Source organism: Cydia pomonella, chromosome 5 (assembly GCF_033807575.1).
Source record: "Cydia pomonella isolate Wapato2018A chromosome 5, ilCydPomo1, whole genome shotgun sequence".
Lineage (NCBI taxonomy): Eukaryota > Metazoa > Arthropoda > Insecta > Lepidoptera > Tortricidae > Cydia > Cydia pomonella.
In genome coordinates this window covers 16,743,736-16,763,456 of record NC_084707.1, presented here as the reverse complement: position 1 = coordinate 16,763,456, position 19,721 = coordinate 16,743,736, and the positions used below count along the sequence as shown (strand labels likewise).

At 40.1% G+C, this 19,721-nt stretch overlaps 1 protein-coding gene across 1 annotated transcript; it reads right to left on the bottom strand.

The window, feature by feature from the left end:
• Positions 1-62: 62 nt before the first annotated feature.
• LOC133517886 (uncharacterized) lies at positions 63-18,953 on the bottom strand. The gene is made up of 14 exons (XM_061851354.1): positions 18,701-18,953; positions 18,218-18,261; positions 17,850-18,045; positions 17,429-17,487; positions 14,170-14,356; positions 13,301-13,473; positions 12,792-13,095; positions 11,456-11,549; positions 10,791-10,908; positions 7,821-10,677; positions 7,324-7,513; positions 6,457-6,585; positions 5,918-6,109; positions 63-5,371 (listed from the first exon to the last, which is right to left on the bottom strand). The coding sequence occupies exons 3-14, from the start codon at positions 18,039-18,041 to the stop codon at positions 5,217-5,219; spliced, it is 4,650 nt and encodes a 1,549-aa protein (XP_061707338.1). The 5' UTR covers positions 18,042-18,045; positions 18,218-18,261; positions 18,701-18,953; the 3' UTR covers positions 63-5,216.
• Positions 18,954-19,721: the final 768 nt, after the last annotated feature.

Sequence of the window (19,721 nt, the reverse complement as noted above, 5' to 3'; positions counted from 1 at the left end):
AACACGTCGAACGTGCTTCGCGGTAGGCCTTCAGGCACCAAAGTCGACAAAAAGAAACAGCATTTCCAGTTATAGTTATTTTATTAGATACGAGCAATTATGTAACCCCGCTGTACAGCATGTATGATAGTAATTAATAATAATCTTGAACTATCGAATTAGAATATATATTTACAAGCACATCTGTTGAATTTTGGATATAAAGTAGATATTTGAATAGGTACCTACTTTTTAAAATGATAAGATATTTATAGCTGGATGGTTATTTCCCAATATGAATCATATCACAGACTTAGTATGCGCCCAAAACTTTTCAGTTAATTATTTTACTAAATTAAATAATGAAATATTTCATATTTTTCATTAGTTTGACTTAAGATGATTAATTCAACATCGTCAATGAAAATATCAATATTTATAAAATACACACACATAGATGAATTTTCATATTTCATTATTTCTATCAAGTTCCTCTATCAGTATCGCAACCTCGTTTACTCTTTTACTGACGATTATTTTCAATAACATCCAATGTCAACCTTGTTGGAATGATAGATTCATATTTTTAATCTGTAATCGTTGGCTTCCATTTCGTCCCATAGACATGACGTCCTAATGTTTAACGTTTGTACAAAGTGTTTGTTCTATAGAACTCTAGGGAAGTACCCGCGTCTACCAGTTAGCGCAAATATCGGTATACCTACAAATGATGCAATAACACGTGAATAACACTCTCATATTGTCTACGTACTGACACTGGAACTGCTATTAGCTTCAATAATATGTACCTACACTTGGATTGAATTTAGAATAATACATAATTTCATTTCAGTTAATAATACATCATTTAAGAGTTATTTAGATTTGCCTCGGCTACAAAAAAGCGAAAGAAAATATTCCACATTCCAATTAAAGTTATGGAAAATGTAGGTATAAGAGATGGGGTAATTTAATCACAGTCCAGTTATGGTCAGAAAAATAAATTAGATCAGTCTTCAAAGGATAATTTTGTGTAACATTTCGGGACCAGAGTTGATGCCACAACCATGTACAGAACACATGTACCTAATGGCAGAATATTGAGATTAGGGTTCCGTACCCAATGGATAAAACGGGACCCTATTACTAAGGCTCTGCTATCCGTCCGTCTGTCACCCGGCTGTATGTCATGAACCGTGGTAGTTAGACAGTTGAAATATTCACAGATATATTTCTGTTGCCGCCATAACAACAAAAACTAAAAAGTACCTACGGAACGCTTGTCGAGTCCGACTCGTACTTGTCCGGTTTTATTTTTTGTATAGCTAGTTCAACACTCAAATCCAAGATGGCTTAAAGTTTCTTTAGATAATGTTTTTTTGCAATTAGTGCTCTACGTAGCTGAGTGTGTGTTCACCTTTCACCTCAACTCTGTCGCCGACACCCGTAGCTCAATTCCAAAGAGTCAAATAGTCTATTAAAAAAAAACACATTGGCCTAATCAAATAAATATACCAAACAGAACAAGGGTATATCTGTCTATCTTTACCCTGTATAATGTCGTGTTATTTGACCAATTAACCACTCAACCTCAAATCCCGAAATTTGATATTTGCTAGATTTTAATTTAAAGTTACATTGCTGACCAGATATCGAGTTAGCGGAAACCGAGGAGTTAATCGATACAAAAAATATACCCAAAAAAAAAATTCAAATCACAGAAATGCATTTGAAACAACTTAAATTAGATTTGATATTTTAGAAGAGTTAGAAAGCAGTAACCGTTATATTTTATTGTAGATTAATCTAAATATCCATTTCATTATGATAATTAAATATTATGGAAGAACTAAATACATATAATACTAGTTACCCCACACAGTCTCCACGTGTGTGGCTCGTAGTATCTATTGCATACATACTTAATAAGCTTTTAAACATAATAATCTTCCGTCACAATCGCGATATGACACATTACAAATCTTCAGTCTTGCTAAAATATAAACAGTTGCGCACTTATGTACCCACTTTATAATTCGATTTTTTTAGGATTAGATACGTAGATCTCAGCAGAAGTAAGCATGAAGTACAGTTCGATTCACAGGAGCTGGCACGAATGAGCGAATAAAAATATCTGTGTGTGTATCACATTAACCAATAAAATGGTGGCAGTATACCGAATACAGATGTCACTCATACAAATATAAGTTTCGTTCATTCCATTCGTGCCAGCTTTCGTGAATCAACGTATACTTTATTATTATTAGACACAATTCGGTAATAATTATAAACTGAAATCAAACAATAAAGAAAAAGTTACAAGTCCACCGGTGGCCGAGGTGCGAATTTTATTTTATAATCTATATATAGTGTGTTGATAGTGTGACAACTTAAAAAAAAAAAAAAAACAAATCATAAAATATTTTATTTGATTTATTCCCTAGTTGTATTAGGTAATCATGATACTTGAAATTGTTTCACTGTTATTCCGCAAAACATACTCGATAAATATTCTTTATGCTGGCATCTACGGATCCTTTCTAAGGAAAAAAAACGAACTATAGCTAGTGTATATATAACACCTACTAAGTACCTGTGACTATGTATCCAGCTACTACAAGATTTCAAGATACTAGAGTCTGTGCGGAAAGAGAAGAGTCGTGGCAGAAATCGGAACTAACATTATCATTATTATCAATTTTATATGGCAATCAAACCTTAGACCCATGTCTAATAAAAAGCAAACAAACTTCTGTCGTTTATATGTCATTGTGTAATTTTATTTACAAAAACAGCAAGATTTATGTGGATAATAATATCGAGACGGAATAAAACGGACAAAATAATACATAGCTCAACAAGCGAAATTACTTTTTATTATTATTTTGTTTCGTCAGCGGGAAAAAGCGGCTTAAAGCTTCACTATCGACTTACAAAAAATACACAGAACGTGTTTCCGCTACAACGGGTATTTATACTACTGTATTTAATATTGAATTATTACCTATTCAATAGTCCCCCTAATAATGAATCTCCGACACGAAATCGGTAAGTATATTCCAGTATATTCATACAAAATATATTAATTTACAGGTCATTCATTTTCTTAATGTAACTGACAAACAGTTTTGATACTTTGACATTTTATACAAAATAATAGTTATGTATATGTAATTAATTTTCAGGATTGAGTAAAAGTACAGTTTATCGAATTTGTAATCCACGTATCAGATTCAAGCACATCCAATTCTGATGAAGATATTTATTTGAGTCTCTCTGGTTAATCGAATTGAAACTGTCGTGAGACAATAATTATACGGTGTACACTCACGTGTTTTTAGTCACTCGCGCGACATGTATGGGAGAGCCTAGTTTAGTCTCCGTTCTCAAGCACTCTTTCTGCTTGTTCTGAAGCTAGCTCAATCATTAGTGACATTGAATGTTTAGGTTCAAGACTTCGATTATAAGGAAATAAAGTTTTTTAATTAAAATATTTAAGTTTATTTATTTTTAAGTTCGTATAGGTACTAGATATACAATATTTGGATTCATGGCATATGCTCAAAATACACATTGAGCCAATGTAGTACAAATTATTTGTAAAGATATAAGGTCCACCGAAATTGTGTTGCTGTTAGTTACGAACTATTAATTATTAGGTATTTTGTACAAAGTAAAATATAAATCCCAAAAATACCTCTTGCACTAATTTTATACCAGACTCGTAGATACTAAGTTGATGGTTCGATTGCTCAATTTCTACCCATCTTACCCATCCGGTGTTGTCCTAAAATAAGTATTGGACTGGGCAAATTAGATTGTAAATTGGACTTTATCTGGTTTAGTACGAGAATAGCAGTTGGGGTTGAGCAGATTCTTAACTAGTTTTAGTAGTTTTGTCAATCGAACTGTCATTTTAGTAGCTGGAACATAAAAACAAAAGTTGGGTTGAACCTCTAGTTAGAAGGTGAAATGGTAGTTACTTCCGTGAAAAGTAGTGCCTCTGCTAATTTATAGGATTCGGTGACCGAGCCGACACCAGGCTCCCTTAAGTGAGCCGAGGCAAAATGCCGAGATAACGGGATTCAAGTATCATGATCTTTAGTGTCGCACTATAATTTCGTGACTGTGTTGTGAGCATAACAAAAACCATAAAATAGCACTGAAACGCCCTCAGATCCCACGACTCTTTCTGCACAGACTCTATTTGTCTTTCATATAGTGTCTTGCATTTTCTTAGATATACTTATTTAAATTAGTCATCTATTTCAATATAGTATATTTTCAAGTTGACATTTTCCTGACCTTTGCCTGGAAACGTTATCCACGTTGTACCTCTAATTTAGATGTAAATGAACATTAAAATATACCTCACATTTCATTAAAACAACGAAATAATAATTACGTAAAACAGTAATAAGTTATTAGTATCAGTAAAAACCCTAAAATAAGAATGGTCTTCGATCATCCAAATTTAATGATAATTCTATTCTATGAATAAAATAGGGCCAAATTTGTATCCAATATAATTCACGAGATCAAAATTATACACTTAATTTAAAACACATGTTCGAAATAATTTTACATAAATAATTGAATTAATTTAGACAACAAATTTTCTAAAGTGTTCCAAATAATCAAAGTCTTATCTATATATTTAAGATATTGATAAAAAACGCTTATTTTACTTAATCTAAGCGTGCTAAAACTGATATCGTCGTAGAAGCAATCATCTCGCGCACACTCCGTTTTTGTCTCTCGGCGCGAAAATAGTTAATCAACGGTCATTCAATTTAGTCAGAAACCTAAACGTAGTCGCATATATTACCGTATAAGTTAGAGTTCGTCATAATATTTATTTCTTCGCACTCGGTGCTTTCTATGGATTTGTTTAGCCAAAAGCCTTTGAGCAGCTAGAGAGTTTCTTTAACTATAGTCAAGTTTGATAAAAACCCATTTTCAGTAAGGTCTATTTTTCGCTTTGGTTCGGAAGCTAGATGGGCGATTGGGTGCAACCTTCGCAAAAATGATAAAACCTGATATGGGACACTTTTGCGTGTCACCGACTTTACCCAATTTTGCAACCGTGGAAAGCGCTCAGAAAGGGATAACTGATGCCAAGTTGAACGATCTTGTGTGCGTAGATGAGCCTTTACCCAGGATGAGGGGCCCATCAATGGCAGTAGACTCGTGAAGACTCCCAGTTCAGTGCCAACTCCTAGAGGAGCGTAAGAAACCTAGCTCATGATGATGAGTTGTCCAGTGTTGTTGGCGTAGACGAGTCCCTGGCCGGGCTGAGGCGCCCAGCGGAGGCAGTTGAGGCTCGTGAAGCCTTGCTCCCAGTTCTGTTCCAACTCCTTAATGGGAGACAGACCCGTACGGCTCGAGCTCTCTGTAATTAAAACTTAAGGATTATTTGTCTGTTTTATCCAGTCAAAAATTTGGGTAGCGTGGTGAAGCGCCGCGAGCCCGTCCGGCAGGTGCCGCGCTGTGGGTGACAGTCACCGAGACCAGCTGAGTGCTGACTCAACGTGTGGGTCCAGTCGGAACTGCAGCGCGAACACGCTGTTGCGCGCGTTGGGCAGCGTGGTGAAGCGCCGCGAGCCCCTCGGGCAGATGCCGCGCTGTGGGCGACAGTCACCGAGACCAGCTGAGTACTGACTCAACGTGTGGGTCCAGTTGAAACTGCAGCGCGAACACGCTGTTGCACGCGTTGGGCAGCGTGATGAAGCGTCGCGAGCCCCTCGGGCAGGTGCCGCGCTGTGGGCGACAGTCACCGAGACCAGCTGAGCACTGACTCAACGTGTGGGTCCAGTTGGAACTGCAGCGCGAACACGCTGTTGCGCGCGTTGGGCAGCGTGGTGAAGCGCCACGAGCCCCTCGGGCAGGTGCCGCGCCGTGGGCGACAGTCGCCGAGACCAGCTGAGTGCTGACTCACCATGTGGGTCCAGTCGGAACAGCAGCGCGAACACGCTGTTGCGCGCGTTGGGTAGCGTGGTGAAGCGCCGCGAGCCCAGCCCCACGGCCAGGTGCCGCGCCGTGGGTGATAGTGCCACCGAGACCGCGCTCTGCTCTAGTACCGCTGTGTGTAAGCACTGGCCCAGACGCGACCATTCCAGCGAGTATACACCTGCACAATAAAAAGGTGTAAGGCGCTTAGCACACTGGTCCGACGTGTGAGCGGATGTTGCTATAATACGCGCATAGCGTTGTCTCGCTCAAACATCGGAGCCACGTGCCAATCGGAGCAAATAAAATAACACATTTACTTTATTCTTATATGCTTTGCCGATGAATGAGAACACATTACAACACTTTTTTCAATAAGAACAGCTGCAATATGGTTTTTGGTGCATCGACACCAAGCGTATGAACGCCAATTATTGGCTTCAAGGACACTATTATTCGTCGGATTGAGAGGTAAAACTTACTTTACTAGGTACTTAGACCGGCCAACCCCAATGATTGCTTACTTACCTAGCCAATGGTTAGTATTCCTTAATCGCGGCACCGGCAGTAACGCCACCAGGAGGCGCCCGTCCTTTGATATGTCGATGCTGGCGTCGTTGTGGATCCGACATCTTTGGACCACCACGTTTTTTGTACCTGAATAATAAACTAGGGTTTAGAATAGTGTCAATGGAAAGTGCTTAGACATTTTGATTCGTTGTCCTTTCGGAAGTCTTAACATGATGTATCTGTATGAACTTATGGTGTGTGTTGCTGTGTCAGAGTGTCGACATTTTTCATTTAAGTAAAACTTGAATGTAATAATCTGTAGCTATAAGCGTGATCCTGGAATTGGCTTTCCATCTTTTTTTTTTAAATTTATTGAGAAAAAAAGATGGAAAGCCAAGAGAAGATCTTATGTATTGTTGCTACTTTGTATTGCTAGCTGTTGGATCTCCGTAACTTAAATGAATGATCGTATGTCGCTGATGCAAAGTGTTCAAACCAATCATTTGCGTTTAGTACAATACAAGCGTTCGAAACTCTTTATAAAAAAAAAAACTTTCGCACTTTGTTTTGTATTTCCGTCCTGTCATCGTCATACAAGATCTAGGTGTAAAAACGGCAACGGATTGGAATAAAAAAAATGATACAGACCTTTTATAATTTTCTATAAGGGCCAAGAAAAGTAAAATAACAAATTTCCTAAACGTGTACTCATGAATATGCCTTTTTAGTCTGAGCCGAAACACGTTTTGCAAGCGATTGATATTGTGGTTTTTTGAGCGGTGGTTTGGTGGAGGAAGCAATTCTTATGTACAGTCTATGTTGGCAACAGCGGCCAATATCGTTTAGCATTCCCGCAGTATTTTGGTTAGTAACGCAAGTACGTACTGTCGGCGATGTCGGGCGTGTCGCCGGTGGTGAAGTCCCAGGCCTGCACGCGGTGCGCGGGCGCGGGCAGCGCGTCGGACAGGATGCCGGAGTCCAGCAGCCCCGCCATGCCGCTGAGGCGCCGCGCGCCGCCGCCGCCGCCCCCACCCCCGCCGCCGCCGCCGTGCTCCTCCTCCACCGCCATGGCGTTCTAAAACAAATGGAGACAGCCGTAAGAGGAAATTAGAGCAATAGGTATGTTAGTCAAATCGTGTTCTCTAACCTTATTTGTAAACCAAATAGAGCGCGAAATGGACAACTGCCGTTCAGACTGATTTCGAGCTCCGTAAAAGGGTCCAAAATAGTGTTCTATTATGGACGAAATAGAATGGTAAGTATTTAAAAATATTTTTTAATGCCATTATCCAGGGACGACGTAGTTCCCACGTTTGTATGAAGTACAGTTAATCTTTTTTAGCAACCGTGATATTATAATACGTGAACAAAAAAAAAATTACCTGTGCCAGTATAATAGGTTGCAGATACTCTTGAATGCGTGGCAGCCTATGCGACGGGCTGGGCGCCTCGTTGACGTTGTGGTCGTTGACCTGCATCAGCGCCGCCACGTTGTTCACGTTAAACTGCATGGGCTGCACCTCTACAACCCCGGCCACTTCGCTGGAATCCTCCCCTCTATCCTGCTCGGGTCGTGACCCGAGAATGTGCGGCCTATACGCCGCGAACGGTCGCCCTCGACCAAATTCCGGTCCACTGGGAGACCTATTCCCCGGCTGCTGATTTTCCGGGTTGTTAGATTGCAAGGCGAACATTTCCCGCACCGAAGACGGTGTATACAATCGAATGGTTTGTAAGCGTCTGAAACGATTCCTCGCCGCCGATCGCAATCTAACGGCTTGCATGTGAGCTAGGCGAATCAAATGAACCCTCTGCTCGAACTCGTCAACCGCGCGAGGAGATTCTTGTCTGGAGTTGTCACTCGAGGGAGAAGCGTTCGACGGTCCGGCGACAGGCTCATCGAGCGTGTTAGGAACATTTCTTGAAGCATTTACCCCGGAAACATCTTTATTGGGCACGAAGCGCATAGCTGGGATCCTGTGGTGGGATATTGGAGGAACTCTTTTCTTAACTATTGGATGTGCACCTGGGTTGGTCCTGTGCAACGCTTTAAGTCTTCTGCTCTCTAAATATAGTTCTCTTCTGTTTCTTGCCGTCGCCGAGTTATTCTTGTTTGCAGCTGATATTTGCACCGCGAGCCGATTGCTCCACTTCTGTGCGGAGGAATGAGACGGAGGCGATTCCTCTGGCGCCGAACTGATTCCCGTTCCCACGCATTGTGAAGTGCGCGCTCTTTCTCTTTCTATGACGCGGGCATCATTATTTATTTTTTGGATAGGTACTGCACCCGACTCCGGCTCGCCGAGGAGAGTGGGGTTGTTGAGACACATGACTTCGTCTGGGCCGTCCACATCCACGTTCACGGGTTCCGAATGCTCCGCGTTTTGAATGCGGACTACATTCGAAGAATCTACCCGCGTGCTCGAAGAGCCAGAATTACTGCCAGATCTGGCAGCGTTTCTATTTGTCATCAACATCAGGCAAGTCAAAGCTAAAGCTCTTTTTAGTGTACGTAACATAGTTATAATAAGTTGGCTAAGACCTCGCTCCTCCAGACACATCATCATCATGTTGAACATTACGGAGAGAACTTGCATGGCTCGCATTCGGATTTCGTGTCTAGTGGCGCTGATCTCAATCACGCGTGCAAAATCTCTACGAGATCTGTTGTGGGGATGCCTGTGAGATAGCCGGTTCGCGGCCGGATTTCGAGATCGCCGGCGAATCTCGTCTTCGGGCCGCCATCGGTAGCTGGACTGTAACCGTCGCCGCGTGGAAGGCGAGGCGCGGACGCTCGGGGAAGACCTCGTCTGAGGGGAGCGGCGAGGTCGAGGCTCGCGGTTGTCGTTATTAGTTTCTGTCGAAGTGTTAAGATCACTCCCCGTCACATTGGAAGCGCTCGCAGTTCCAGAATTTGCTGAAGCGTCCCGTCTCTCTGGCTGACTCCTACTGCTCTCGTCATTTCGTGCATTATGCCTCGCGGGTCTCGCGCTATGCAATTCGGATAAAAACATACATCTCTCTAACAGAGATCTAGTATAATAGCTGGGTAAGTCTTGTCGCCCCGTTTCCCTATGCAACGTCAATATTCGTCGGCGCAAATTCTCCCACATAGCTCGAAGCTCCCGCATGGTAATCCTGTTGCCGCGCAACCACATATTGGTTAACAGCAGAGCGTGTTTTTGTAAAGCGTGTACTCCCGACCTGACTCTTCTGTAGGCCTCGTCGGGTGGGACGACACTTCCTCTCGTCCAGAAATTATCTCTACTAGTAGACGGGCGGTTGGAATTTAAATCGGCAGTGCTGGTCGAAGGTCTACTCTCCGGTTGCTCACCTCGTTCTTGTTCTCTTTCGCCTTGGGGTAGAGCGTTTTCACCGTCTGCGGTGCTCGCGGCGGCCGGCGCGCTGGACTGCGTCCGCCTGAGTAGGCTCGACGCAACTTGGAGAGGCGTGCGCCGCGCCCTGAAGATATTGATATCTAGGGACTCATCGCTGTCCGAGTCGGAGCTGGAGGAGAGAACTAGGTCTCGGCGGAGACTGGAGCTGAAGAGGCGCACGCGGGGCCGGGGGCGCGGGCGGGGGCCGCCCTCGCTGTCGTCGGAGCGCGCGCCCGACGCGCTCCTGCGCCGCGCCCCGCCGCGCTCCACGCTGGCCAGCGTCGACAGCGACATATTAGTGATCAAGTTTAATAATCTCGTTCCCGAATCTCTCAATATGTCACGTATTAAATCTAAACTTTCGTTGATCGCCTGCGCGTCCACGGGTGCGCTGGTGGGGCTCATTTGGGTCGAAGAGTTGGTCATGGTGGGTCTTTGAGCGGTCGGTTCGGATGTGGAGGTGGTAGGGGGAGTGTCGGGGCGGAGGCTGGTGAACCTCGGCCAGGAGGGGGTGGATGACGCGTCGGAGGAGGTGGAAGCGCTTTCGCTTTGCAGCGCGCTGGCCATGTGCGCGAGGTGCTGCCGCCGGCGCTGCGCCGCTATATTCGCAAACGATGTCGCCGTGAACAAACTTGTGCGAGAGGAATTAGCGTTTGCGGATGAAAGTTCCGAAAAATTCACTCTGCTAGACCGGGAGAGGCCGCCTGTCGAAGAAAAGGGGTTTGGCAGTAAGCGAGTGCGTTCGTTTTGGTCTATCGTTCTGAAAGACCTTCCGGTGCTGTCTGTCAGGGGTTGGAATGCTGACGACCGCGACCCGAAAATGGAATGTTCCTGTTGCGGTGAGTCTGGGTTGTTTTGACTTCTGGAATTTAAAATAAAAATTGTATGAAGGCACGTTAGGTACGTGGCACAATACTTAATATTTTCGTATACATAAGTGTCAGTTGACATAGGATATATGGATGTAAGAGTTACCTCGGGTTTCCATCAATAGACAAAACGTCGAGATTCAAGAGGCGACTGCTACTGCTGCCCTCCCCGTCACTTCTTTCGGCACCGTCTTGCCGCCGTGACGTACCAGGGGAAGATTGTGCTGAGGTAAGAAACAATATTTTGCATTGAATTTTATTAGTAAAACAAACTGTATCGGTCAAAATTATAATGCTCGCAATGTTTTTTTCACTTGAAAGGCAAAGTTCAAAGATTCAGGGTGAGTCCTATAAAATATAAGTCAACGCCATCTAATAGTTGACGCTAGATCGACGTCACAAATTATTTATTGACTTCGTATGCCATTATTAATCCCTCGAGTCCCACGGACGCGATATCGCGTCTGTAGGCCTAGCACTAGCACATGATTGGCGCGACAGTATCTCGCGGCGAGATAGACTACCCGTCTTTTTCTAACTATGTTAATTAAAGAGGGACGGGTAGTTTATCTCGCCGCGAGATACTGTCGCGCCAATGTGCTAGCCCGGCTGAAATGACAATCTTAATTTGTAATTCTAAACTCCTAATCGTAATTCTAGATTTAAAACCTCAAGGTCGTTCTCTGGCTGGCAATTAGGACCCCTGGGAGGCTGGGACCCGAGGAGCTCTAGTTGTCCGTGATATGACGTAACAAAAACGTTAAAGTTTACCATCATCATTGGCAGTAGAAGTGGAGGGGCGCGCATGGGGCAAACACGGCGACGGCGACAGGTCCGTCTCCATGGGGTCGGTGCCCCGGTCCGTCTAACGGTCAAATTTTATTTGTCAGTGTTTTCGGATCACATTTCAACTTGTATAGTAATTTACTACATGATATATTCAGTACAGTATTCTATGACAAACTTTCTGAGAGAATTTCACAGTTATTTCTTATCTTAGAATTACTACAATCAAACAGTTATGTCTCTTTGAAAGTCTTGTCTCTGATTTGACAGCTCTAGTAGATAGATGTCTCTGTACGGCCCCATACATTATACGGTAACCCTGGTTGCCAAAGTGCGACATTTTCCAATTACCACAAAACATGGTCTCGTCTAGTTCAGCTGTCTAACTCTCAGGTAGTGTTGGTAGGAACTCGAGTCTTTTGAGTCTAAATTGAAGAACTCGATTTGTTTTTACGAGACTCAGAGCTTAAAAAACTTCTGAGTCTTTTAAGTCCAGAGTCGAGTCCCTTATTGAGTATTTTTTTAAGCGCAACTCAAAAGAACTCGATTCTCTGAATAAAGACTCAGTTAACAATTTTATAGGTTTTACCTAAACAACAGTAAAGGAAATAGGCGTTATTGTATGATTTGTTATGTATATCCATGAATTTTACACCAACACAAAAATAAGGCATTTAGAAGTTATTTGTAAAAAAATTACAAGTTCTCCGACAAGGACTCGAGTCTCTAATAAGTTGAAAAGAACTCGAGTTTCGTCTTAATTATAAGAATCTGAGAAACTGAGTCGAGTCTTAAAGCAGAGGACTCAAAGGACTCTAGTCTCAACCTATACTCTCAGGTACGATTTTTTCACTTTACACCTCTTCAATCACATAACTCTCTACTATCATTAAATACCAAAAAGCCTAAACACTTCCTATTTACTTTTACATTGTCCTCAAACTATTGAAAATATTAAAATACCTACACATTAGGTGGCTGTCATACAGGGTAATTCGAACGTACACTGATATCAGAATCTCAGTGTACGTTAATCAGAGTGATGTCATTCGCTCGCAGTTGTTCAGCATGTCGCTCGTACGTGTCCGTACATGTATTGGTGCAGACGAGACGCACGATAACTAAATAACATCGTATAGATAAGATAACATTCTGATGTCAGTGTGCGTTCGAAATGGCATGATTGTTAATTTATTTTAAAAACGATACCCTTATACGTATAGAGGTAAATGGCTCCATCGAATAGTGTAAAAGCATAGTTGGTTTAATTTCTGTGTAATTTCTCAACTCATTAGTATATAACAGTTAACTCAAAACTCACCGTATTCGGCGGCGGCGGCGTATTAGTCAGTCTATGGCGCACCATAAACAACCTCTGATAGTTCCTCACCAAGCTGTCATATCTCTGCACCAAGTTCTGATACGAGTTAACGATCATATCCTGCGCAGTTCCAGGGTTCTCCTGGTTGCGACTGGGGCCTTCGCTAGGGTCGTCGCGACGGTTCAGCATGATGGTTGGGGGGCCGTGTTGCAGTAATGCTGTTGTGACGTTGCTGGAGGGCCCGGTGGTCCAGAGTGATATTCCAGTTATCAGCTTGTAACCCAGGGCGTCGAACGCTACATACCTAGAAGAAAGGTTTAATGAATTCAAATTACTACTAGGTCTACCTTCCCCATATTTTATTTATTTATTTAGAATTTGAATAAAGGCAACAAGGCCCATATTACAAAATAACTTATTGACTAACATACATGTACAGGTTATAGACTTAAAACTAAACACTATCGGCGAACACTAGCAAGCTAGCGCCGTCTCGTTTCAACACTCACCTAACTTTTTCATTAACATTGTTAGTGGATACCCTAGTGAAGGGCGCGGGTTGGCTCCAGTCCCAGAAGTACAGCTCGTTGTACGTTGCGATCACGAGCAGTTGCTCTCGCGGGTGGAAGGCGATGGAAGCTATCACCGTCTCGTTTCGCACGTTCCATACTTCACTGCCACCCTGTATAACAAGCATTTTAAATCACTGCTTTTATGTCAAGCCTATCATGTGCGGCGTGTCGTAGTGAACCTAATTGGATTGCACGAAGGTCGATGTTGGGCTGTAGCCGCGCGTGAATACGTTAATAAAGGATCTTACATACAAACTGGACGTTTTGTCAAAGCCACTTCGTTAATGCGCGTAAAATACGAATGTACATAATATTACATTATATTATAATAAATGCTTTTGTTATAATAATAAGTTATTTAGACCCAGCTAAATTTCAACACCATAGCAGGGACTCTTCTCCACTTTATTTACAATAACCCCTACACCTGCTGAGACCTTAATGAGTTTATTATAGGATGTATAGACCTTTATGAATTTACAAACGGAAAAATAAATATGTTGATCATAGTCAAATTACAATAATTATACAATGACAACGCGCATATAGGGTCGGCAACGCTCATGTAATAACTCTGGAGTTGCAGGCTTCCATAGACTATGGTGACTGCTTACCATCAGGCGGGCCGTATGCTTGATTGCCACCGTCGTGGTATAAAAAAAAATGCATATGTGAATACCTTGTACATTTTTTTTACATTGAAAGGTACCTTCTAATTCCAGATAAGTTCAAAGATTTAATCACACATTTTTTTTTTCATTTAAATAAAAACATGCAAGATAAAAAGTAAATAATTTAAAACTTACACTGGATATATCCCAAACCCTGACTTGTCCTCCCAGACAGCCTGAGCCAATTAGCTGGGGATGGGATGGATGGAAAGCAATGCACCACGGTGTACGAGGATGCCCCTTCAATATCCTCACATGTTTGCCACTCGCCAGCTCTGACACATACACATTGTGATTGCCATGAGTTGATGCTACTTTAGTGCTGAAAAAAAAAAGATCAGTTAGGCAAGGCAAAACATTATTTATTCAATTAGGCCTAGCACAAAGCTCTCTTGAATCGTAAATGTAACATAAAATATAATAGAATTTAAATATTTTTTAATAAAGAACACAAATTACATTAAAGGCATTTGATCGCGTACCTATTCGAAGGCTTATTGCTAAATTGGAGCACTTTGGGATTCGTGGTCAGCTCCTTGAATGGATATCGGACTTTCTAACCCACAGGATATTTAAACTTTAAAGTAAGAGTAGGGGAAACTCTATCGAATTAACACAACGTCTATAGTGGCATTTCTCAGGGATCAGTGCTGGGACCAATCCTGTTTGGCATATTTATAACGGATTTGAAGAGTGTAGTACAGTCGGAGCTGTCAATATTTGCTGACAATACCAAAGTTATGGGTAATCCATTAACTCATAATGTTATCCAAAGTGATTTAGATCGCATAGTTCAGTGGACTAAAGACTGAAGACAAGTGCACAGTTCTACATATAGGAAAAACAAACCCAAAACTAAATTACCACATTGATTCTGTTCCCCTAGAAGCAGTGTCTAGTCAAAGAGACCTGGGCATCACTATTTCACATAACTTAAAATGGGACACGCATATCACCAAAATTACCAAGAGAGCAAATTCTATGCTGTATATGATCCGAAAAGCATTCCATGTAATTACTAAGGATCTATTTATTAGAATATACAAGTCATACCTCCGTCCTTTACTTGAGTATGCTTTTCAGATATGGTCCCCATAATTTAAAAAGGACATCACTTTGCTGGAAAAAGTACAGCGAAGAGCAACTAAAATGGTTGCTTCACAAGCCATATAAAGAACGGCTTCAGGAATTCGGTCTTACAACATTGGAGGACAGAAGGAAGCGACGCTATCTTATTGAGACATACAAAATCTTGTCTGGACACTACAATGTTCCAAATATTAAAGACTTATACATATTAAGCCAGAATGTAAGGTTGAGAGGACACTCTAAAAAACTAGTTAAACCTCCATGTGCTAGCAACCCTAGTAAATGTTTGGAACTCTCTAGCAGAAACTGTTGTTAGTGCACCGTCGGTGAACTCTTTCAAAAATAGACTAGATACACATTTTAGAACATTAAAAAGTGCTAAATAAACACAAAAGCTGCGATATACACGCATTACCTCCAAGAGCTGCTAGTGTATCAAATAAAATAATAATAATATGACACAATTAGGTTCTTGTCTAATTTAATATCTTGTCTTTTAATTACTTATATAAGAATTTAAGTCTTGGAGACCCTCTACATCTCTAAGGATAATTTAATGATTTATTGTTTTTATTTTATCTCTGACACTAGAGACTTATACATTTCTAAAGAATTTTAGTATTTGTTGGTTTTATTTTTTTAACATAGTTTTTTTTTTGTGTAATTTGCCATTTAGAGACAGTATACATCTCTGATAAAGTATATATTATTTCATCGATTCCATATTTGTAATTTTTATTGTTTATAAAAATGAACATGTAAAAGTGCCCCTGTGGCCTATTTGCTGAATAAATGTTTCAGTACCTGGGCGACCGAGCTTTGCTCGGTTATAACTATTTATTGTAATATGGTGGTCTATAGGTAATAATCTTAACTACATTTTTTTACTAAATTAAACTTGTCTAAAACAATAAAAATTAAAAAATTATATATAAACTTGAACATATAAAAAAAAAAGTTAGTCACCGGATGAGATTCGAACCCGTAACACTCGTTTAGCAGTCCGCGTCTTAACCCGCTGGACCAGACGGATAGTGGCTGGCAACACGAAATTAGCGACCATATTCTGCGTCGAAAGAAAAACGCATGAAAACTCGAAAACACGCGTTTTCCCAAACATAAGACTAATCTAGTTCGATTGTTTACCCCCAAAAACCCCCATATACCAAATTTCAGCAAAATCGTTAGAGCCGTTTCCGAGATCCCGGAAATATATATATATATATATATATACAAGAATTGCTCGTTTAAAGGTATAAGATATTTATTTGATATTTGGTCACCAACAAAATATGTATAAGAAAAACATACAAAAAAGAAGAAAGTGTCACAAAATTGCCTCATCTCAGCATGTTGCTGGTGACTTCCAGCGCTGATCTTCAGATGAAACAATCAAGTGAGGAATCACAACAATAATGTGGAAAACAAACACTGTTGGATGCAAAGAACACCTAAAATGCCAATAATGGTTATGGTTATTACTATATTACTAAAATAAATGAAAGAACCATTTTAAATATAAAGCTAAGAGATAGGGTGAAAATAACTACCATAAAAGCAAAATCCAAGACCAAAACCCTATCATCAGTGATCAAGCAACAAAAGTGGAGATGGGCTGGCCATATAATGAGGGAAAACAAAGATAAATGGACTAGAGAACTTGTGGAGTGGTGCCCAAGATATAACATCAGAAAAAGCGGGCCACAACAGTACAGATGGTCCAACGACCTAAGAAAGACTGGAGGAAAAGCTTGGATGAGTGTTGCAAGAAATAGACCAGAATGGAAGACTTTGGAAGAGGCCTTCGTCAAGGGACGAGTTGGAGTTGCCGATGGAAATGATAAATAAATATACTTACAAATGTAAAAACTTCAATAATAAAGGCTATTTTTATTTTATTTATTTTATATTACTATACAGTAATGAATGATGTAGGCTATCAATCTAAACTTAGCTTTCAAGGTTTATATTAGCTTGTTTGTAAGGTCTTGGTGTGAGAGTGATGTTTTTGTATACACATAGGGTCAACTACACATCTTACACACAAAAGAACCCAAGATAAAAATATGAGGTTGCAAACAAGGCAATGATTGTATTTCTGAATTGCAATCTCTTTTGAGCAATCTTTGACCTGCAACTCAATAAACATGTAAGATATTCAATTATACATATTTAAATGGCAGTTACATGATTTAACTTATTTTTGAAGAAGTGTGACATTATTATGATTTTATGAAACACTTAAAACAGAAGAGGACCTAACAATTTAAATTTGGATTATTATTAACAATAGTAACATCCTTACCCATCAGGACTGAAAACCATGAGAAATGTGGATCTGGGGTAGCCTGGCAAATCACAGGACTGTAAAAAAAATTTTTACTATATATTTACTCGCTTTAGTAATATCTTAAGAATAATTTAATAGAGTCTGTGTGGAAAGAGAAGTCATAGAATGTATTGATTCCCTTATAATCCATGACTCTTCTCTTTCCGCACAGACTTTAACAATTTGTTGACTCCTCAATTCCCATGTATTGGTCAGGAAAACAATACAATATTAAATTCTATGTATATTTAAAACTTTGAGGCTTTTTGGACCACTTTAATTTTAGATCCTTGGGGAGGTATTCAAGATATTTTTTATACTAGAATTGCACATTTTAACTGTAACATTGAGTTCTATTCATTTTTACTGCTTTTGGTTTGGTAAATTGTAAACATACTCTTATAGTAAGTGGTTTCTGCACTAAGATATCCTCTGCTATATTTTCAAGTACAGTTTTGTTGGCCGGACTGTGTGGAGGATCCAGGCCATGCTCCCGCCACTGCCAGCTACGGACAGCATTGCCAACTTGGGGAGCATCATCAATAGGCTCATTCTTAATTCCAAGCCATTCATTGTCTATTGGGTCCATAATTCTGTAAAAAGAATAAACTTTAAACTTGAATGTTCTTTTTCCTGTTTGCTAGAGCCAGATTTGTATTCATCAGATTATTCTGAGATACCTGAGGTTCTAACGGAACTAAGTTGGACTTACTCCAATAATTATATACTTGTACACTCATAACAACAAAATACTATTTCATTTACCTGGTTTATAATGATTTTATGATATTCAGAGGTGAATAGGCTATCTGCAAAAGAAAATAATATGTATTTACAAGCTCATGAATATACTCTAAAAGGAATAAACCAGTACAATAAATATATCAATAAAAATATGCAATAGCTAAAAACATTTCAAGGGTTTTGTGAAATAAAAGCCTCATTTAATTAGTAATAACATGAGTTGAAGCAGTATTTCCTTGCTTTAGATGTTTGGCACGGTTACGTGAATGTTTATCTTAATTGCCTAGAGCTCCATTATATACATCTAACAACCGAGTGGGCCATATTGGAATACTTATGTCAACAGGTTATTTCTTATCACAAAAACATGGAATAACAAGCATCTTCTTCCAATGATTAGACGACATGATTAGAACGAGCATCGATCTGATAATAGCGGCTGCATTTCAAGTTATACAACCTACTCATACTACGTAAAAATAGAAAAGATACAATCATTCTTACTTGAATCATGATGTGGGATTACAATGTTGCGATAAAATCAAACATTTAGCTTGTTAAAATCAGTTGTTTTTCATTGGTTATCAGAAAGTTTACATAAATAACCACAAATTCTACGACTTAAAAATCCATAACAGCAACAATCCAAATGCACACAGCTGCGAACTGTCAAAATGCAGACTTCGAGAACCTTTCGCAAATAACGAAACGGAGATGCTACGAAAAAATTAAATCATATTTAATTCATTCTAAGACTTTGAAATATATATTAATTTAATGTTTTTATTACATATATGTTATTTTTTGTTTTTATATCCTATCACATTTTTAATAAATGTAAACTTATGTTGGCAAATCTGAAAGATACTTCAATTTGTTTGTATCATGAAACATAGATGGTAGGGCAGGAGTGCTATATAAGTGCCTATAAAAGTGCTATACGCGTGCACCATGCGTGCACCCATGAGGGATAGAACATACGCAATGCGACAAAATTAAAAACACGTTTTAACATTCCTGACAATATACCAAAAACAACCTACGTTATTTGGTCGGGTTATTTGTTACCCACCATAAACCATATTAAATTTACGGTGGGAATAAAAAAAAGTGTGACTGTGACAAGGACAAACAATAATAGCGCTTTCTCTACTACTCCTACTGAAAGCATAGAGCATGCATAGAGGTACAATAAGTACAGAGATAAAATATGGTAGAGCTGGCAGATGACCGAACGAGATGCTCTTATTGACTCTTATGGAACTTTCAGTAGGAGTAGCAGAGAAAGCGCTATGATTGTTTTTCCTTGTCACAGTCTCTTTTCTTTTATTCCCAACCATAAATTTTAGTATAGTTTATGGTGGGCAACAAATAACCCTACCAAATTACGTAGGTTGTTTTTAGTATGTTGTCAGGAATGTTAAATCGTGGTTTTTTAATTTTGCACATCTATGTGATCCCACCATCTATGACTGGAAGATAGATAAGTTAATCCCGGTCGGTCATTTCCATCTGATCCAGTTAA